General features: G+C 37.7%; 2 protein-coding genes across 28 annotated transcripts in view; one reads left to right on the plus strand and one right to left on the minus strand.

Annotated features, from left to right (window-relative positions):
• The window catches only part of LOC139959364 (centrosomal protein 20-like), a 57,698-nt gene that overhangs the window by 25,139 nt on the left and 26,535 nt on the right, over positions 1-6,024 (minus strand). The gene's annotated exons all lie outside the window — the stretch shown is intronic.
• Positions 1-6,024, plus strand: part of LOC139959359 (uncharacterized) — a 35,964-nt gene that overhangs the window by 21,163 nt on the left and 8,777 nt on the right. For 20 of the 27 annotated variants that reach the window (XR_011789996.1, XM_071956880.1, XM_071956889.1 and 17 more), the window contains one exon: positions 4,763-4,835. Coding sequence is in view for 20 of the 27 variants with exons in the window: in XM_071956880.1 (XP_071812981.1) it covers positions 4,763-4,835 (73 nt within the window). In the remaining 7 variants the exon portion in view is untranslated. Of the gene's footprint in view, positions 1-4,756; positions 4,836-6,024 lie in introns of all 27 variants that reach the window. The other 7 variants (XR_011789995.1, XR_011789998.1, XR_011789997.1 and 4 more) reach the window with 1 other exon arrangement.

Consider the following 6,024-nt stretch of genomic DNA (forward strand, 5'->3'; position numbering starts at 1 on the left):
CCACAAACAATCCAACTTGGAAAGTAAAAATAACGTTTGAAGAACAAGAACCTCAACAATCCCTAATCAAACAAGGTTTCTACTTAGGATACTCTAAACACAAAACAGAAGAATACCACGAACCCCCCCAAATCACTCAATGTTTCAGATGTCAACTTTTTGGACACACCCACCATACTTGCAAAAATCAAACCAGATGTCTCAGATGTGGCGAAAACCACAGAGTTTTTTTCCACTGTCACCGAGACGACGCTCAATGAAGCTGAACAGGTGGTTGTAGGTTTTAACCCATTTATTTACACGCGTGGTTTCAACAAGACCACCAGTAAATGGGCAGTATTGACCTCTGCCCGACCTCGACCAAGCGGAAATTTCCCTTTGGTCACGCTAAGCAAATAGCACACATCGGCAACGATGACACTCCCCCCACTGGAATACGTCATATTAAAGTATAACAATGCCTACAATACCTAAACCACCCCATCGATGTACATTAAATTCCATAACAGCTTTAGCAATCAAAATTGTGACGTAAAGCTTCTAAACCAAGTAAATAACTATAAAGCCTCACACACCTGACAGCTCAATAAAGAAGATAAAACACATCAATTATATTTACATGGAAATTCATCGATAATGCTTACAAATACTTAAAAAGATGAGAATGCAGATTCAAGTAAAACAAACTTAGTAATAGGACGAACAAGCTCGGTAGTCCTAGTCTTAACTCTTACCGACCTAACTAACCCATCTCTACTACAATTAACACTAACAACCAGCGCCAACGGCCAGAGGTTACGGGGAGTCATTTCATCTAAGATTAAAACCAAGTCACCGACTGCCAGATTATCCGTGACCCCCGTCCACTAAGACCTCTTATGCAATTCAGGTAGATATAATTTTAACCACTTTCGCCAGAATTGGTTTGCTAGGTGCTGGACATGCCTCCAGCGGCGAAGAAAACGGTCAACAGAGTTAGAGACTGCCCCGAACAAAAAGAAAACACAAAATGTGCCAATTGCTCAGGGACTCATGCCGCCCTTTACAAAGGATGCCCAAAATTTAAAGAAGCTAAAACTGAAGCTAATAACAAATAACAAGAACAAAGAACCTATGCAAATGTAACCAAATCTACCCATAAAATTGAAATAACAAATAAAATCGCCACTAAAGGAAAACTTAATATCACAACTTTGTAATTGAATTAGTACAATACACCTTCCAAAAAGCCGACATTAATATTAAATCCGACGACCTTGCCAGTTACGCCACCGTGTTAGCACTAAAACACCTAAACTTAAATATCCCAGAAACTGTAATTATGGAACGTCTCCACCAACCTTCAATATTTAGCCCTCCTCAATCACCTACATGACAAGCACACTCCCTCCTTCGGTCAAGTTCCTCCACCTAAACATCAACAGTATCCTTTCAAAATTAAGCCTCCTACTTAGTATATTCACCAACCACTCTCCGGATATCATTTCGTTAAACGAAACTAAACTAAATACAAATTCCCACCTTAGCATCGCTGGTTACCAAACTTTCAGACACGATATCTCTCGCTCTATGGGAGGAGTACTTATTGCTGCAAAAAACAACCTCAAAACCACCCTCCTCCCAAACCCAATCCAAACAAACAATCAAACAATTGAAATTGTACTCGAAAGAGACAATAAACCTCTCCACATTATTAGCTATTATAGTCCCCAAATGAGCCCATATCCACAATAAAAAAGTTCTAATAAAAATAAAATACTACTAGGAGATATAAATGCCCACCACATCATTTTTGGTAGCACCAAAATATCTGAAAAAGGCACATCCCTCTTAGAAATATTAATTTAACAATAATTAACCAAATACCAAAACTAGGATTAACCCAATAAACAATAATACTGAGCTACTTGACTACGCCATAACCTCAAACCACCTTGCAACTGAAACTCATTGGATTCAAATCCTAGAAGATGACCTCATCAGTGACCAATTTCCACTCCTTTTTGAGCTAGACATAAACCTCAGTCGTATCCAAAATAACGAATTAACGTATAATTACAATAAAACAGACTGGACATCATTTAAAAAGGAACTCGTAACAAATTACACTATCCCCAATTACCACAACAACAAGCTAAATTACATCGGCATATATTGTGACAGCATTGCCCAACATATCTTCAATACCTTCAAAAAACACTGCCCCTTAAAAAAAACAGAAATAAAAAACTAAATAGGAATATTCTTACACTAATTAACTCAGACGTCGCCTACATAGAACCTATATGATCTCCCCAGATCCAACTCTAAAAACCCAAATTAACCAACTTAAAAAACAAATAAATAGACAAATATCGGCGGTCGACCAAAACAGAGTCCAAAACAAATGCGATTCAATCATTAATGACAAAAACCCGACACACTTTTGGAAATATTTAAAAAATATCATAAGCCCATTACAACCCCAAACACAGGTAATACAGACCAATGCCTTAGAGATAAAGTACAGTAGGTAACCTGATCACAAAACTTCAAGACCAAATAAAGCTTATTGAATCATACTTGAAAACTATATTCAATTTCTTAGATGGCCCTCCATACGATAACAGATTCCAACACGAAATAGACCGTACAATTATCTGTAATGCAACCAGCTTTATCCCCGACTTCTTAGGATGTCTCAACGAAAGCATCCCTCTACTCAAAGAAATAGATATAATCGATTGGTATAGTGCCACTAAATATGCAAAAATGCCTCCTCCCCTGGTCTTGACAACATAAATGACCTAATGCTAAAAGATTCCCCTCCGTCGGCCTCCGATATTCATTAACTCTCATATTTTCCCATTATTTAACAAACTCCTTAGACTAGGTTATTTCCCAACCCTATGGAAATCCGCCAAAATGATTTTAATACCGAAACTAAGTAAAGACACACCAAAATTCAAAACTATCGACCAATTTATAATAGCCGCACCAGAACCCACCTAGAGCAAAATAATCACTTTGCCCGTATCAATCAGGCTAATTCCGTGCACACAAATCTACAATAAACCAAACTTTCCGCCTTTCCGAAGAAATTCGCATCGGCTTCATAAAAAAACATGATACCACTGCCCTCTTCCTTGATGCCGAAAAGGCGTTCAACAAAACTTGGCACAACGGCATAAGAATTTAACTACTTAACTTTAATCTCCCCTCCAATTACACCAGACTTCTTTCCTCTTTCCTTAGAGAGAGCAACACAAAAAAATACTACAAAAACCAATACTCAAAACCTATTCCACTTCGTGCAGGCACCCCTCAGGGCGCTGTTCTCAGCCCCCTCCCCTACACCCTATTTGTTAATGATTTGAACATCCCCCCTCTATCTAAATGCAACTATAGTCATTACACTGTCAACATAGCCATTTGGAGCACCAGTAAAAATATCTATATGACGGAACTAAATATTAAAAAAGCAATTACACATCTCGAAAATTGGTGCTCAATGTGGAGAACAAAAATAAATCCCTCAAAATCTAACCTAGCCAATTTCTCCATAATAAACTCAAAATACCATAACCATATTTCCAAAATTAATCTTTTCAACACCTCAATCACTGCTACTCCTAATGCAACCATCCTCGATACCACTTTCGATAGCAAATTATTGTTTAATCTACATTGTAACAGAACTGCAGGACGCTGCTGGTTCCAACTTAAATCCATTCAAATCCTCTCACACAAATATAACTTCCCTCTGAAAACAATTATCCAAATCTATAAATCCAATGTTCAACCGATTCTCAGTTACGGGAGCATCTCCCTGCTTACCATCTCTAATCCCAATAAACAAATTTTAAACAGAATGCACACCACAGCTTATCGACTCGCACTCAAAATCCCTACCTATATTGCTACTTTGTACGTTTTCCGTGCAGGAAACACAAAATCTACTTTCACCCGACTTGGAGAATTCAACACCAAGTTATACAAAAACAACCTCAAGAACGACCCTTTGATTGGAGATCTCCCCCTGAAATACAAAGTCGCAACAACTCACTAGCCAAAAACCAAACCCTTTCTATATTCACAATTGTTACTACTTAAAGTCTCATTCCATTAAAAAAATCCTTTCCTAAATGGGTCTAGGCCCTGACTCCAAGTATACTTATATATACAGAACAAAACAAACAATTCCAACAGTGACCGATTGATTAAAACGTAAAGAAGCAACCACTCCCTTACCAAACAATAGAAACCACTCCGTCTCCACAATCCTCAGTACTTAGAAATTCCTCTCCTTTAGAAATCCCTCCGTAATTGGCTCTTCGACTCCGACCTCGGTATGATTATGGCTATCCTGTCCAATGTAAATATATAAGACTTCATTTACCAGCAATTCCCTGACTGAACATTCCCTGACTGAAAAAAAAGGAAAAAGTATGTCTATTCTCTAAAAACAAACTTATTATCCCCCGTAGGACCTCTGGCCAGGTCGACCAGGGGTTAAACTCCTTTTGATTCGATTTCAACAGCAACAAAAACAAAGCTTTTACTTGAATTAAAAAAATGTAACTAATTTCATTTCATTTATTTATTTTTGGTCTATCTTAACATAAGTATAACATATGACAAAGAAGGTGATAAGAAACAAAACTTGTGAAAGGAAGTGTACTAAACAACCCTATAGGGCTTGTCGGGTAGTGACACTCCCTAAAAAACTTAATGTGGAAGACATCATGATTAGATTTTGGTTTCATTTAATCGATAGGTAGAGGTAGAGGAATTGGACACTCTTGCGCAAGATATCAACGGCTTGAAGTACTCTGCTCAGACGGCCTCCATTCTAGGTATGTACTTATAATAATATAATAATAATAATAATCGTAATAATAATAATAATAATCAATTTACTGTGTTTAAAAAGAAACTTTTTGCTGCTTTGGATGAAGATTAAGGATTCTTGTTTTTCAAAAGGCAAAATGCAAGATGGACTATATATGAAAGGATGAATACCAAAAAGTTAAGAAAAGAAATTGGGTGGGGGGAAGGGGGGAATCAGGCAGAGACCATCATGCTACTACCCTGTTAATTTTGTGTAGGACCCTGGTTAATTTAAAAGGAAGAAATCCCTTTAGTACCCTTGAGTTTCTGAAAGGTTTCTTCTTTGGGATAACGGTGGAGAGACATATCGATGTTCTCTTTTGGGTCTGATCGTCAGGAAAATGCAGATTAAACTGCCATGTCCATTTGGAACCTGGGAATTGAACCCTGCTACTGGAACAAATGTATCCCATCAGAGCATAGACAATGATTCAGAGAAATATGGCATTTATATTAATAATCTGTTGTTTTCTTTCAACAAATTTTTCTCTTTGGTTAAACAATGAGTGAAAAGATTCATTCGGTTGGATGCAGCACCACCTTTTTCCACCTTTTTTTTGGGGGGGGGGGGGGGGGTGGGGGTGGGGGAGACCTATTAGCCCTTAGGGTCTGAAAATATTACAATAGGATTATTGTAGTGGACAGGACAGACAAAAGTTATTTTTGCTTGTAGCTGAATGTATGATGTCCAGGGACCACATGGAAGTATCAGAAGCCCAATCAAAAATGCCATATTTTTGCTCTATCGAAATTTGTCAGAATAAAGAAATTGAAAGTCAAAATATAAAGAGTTTATCTGACCGTGTAGACTGCGATTGAACAGTCTCTGTCATCTACAAATAATAGAAAGCGGGTATTCATTTCTGTTTGTGACAGCAACAACAAAAAATGACTGCAAATTAACAAGTTTTTGTAAACTTTCTCTATTCAGGGATTCGAATCTCAAATTCCACTTAAATAACCCCCCTACTTATGAACTGTCACGTAGCTCAAGGTGACAAACTTACGACAATGATGAGAAAAGGCCTTAGGTGGTTCCTAATTCAATGACGTTTCTCACAGTTAATTGAATTGACTCCCCCCACCCTCCGGATTATCCTGACCCATAGAAAATACCCTCCACCCAAGAATACTTAAAAAAAAAAAGAGGCCATG

The sequence above is a fragment of the Apostichopus japonicus genome, chromosome 19 (assembly GCF_037975245.1).
Source record: "Apostichopus japonicus isolate 1M-3 chromosome 19, ASM3797524v1, whole genome shotgun sequence".
NCBI classification, from domain to species: Eukaryota; Metazoa; Echinodermata; class Holothuroidea; order Aspidochirotida; family Stichopodidae; genus Apostichopus; species Apostichopus japonicus.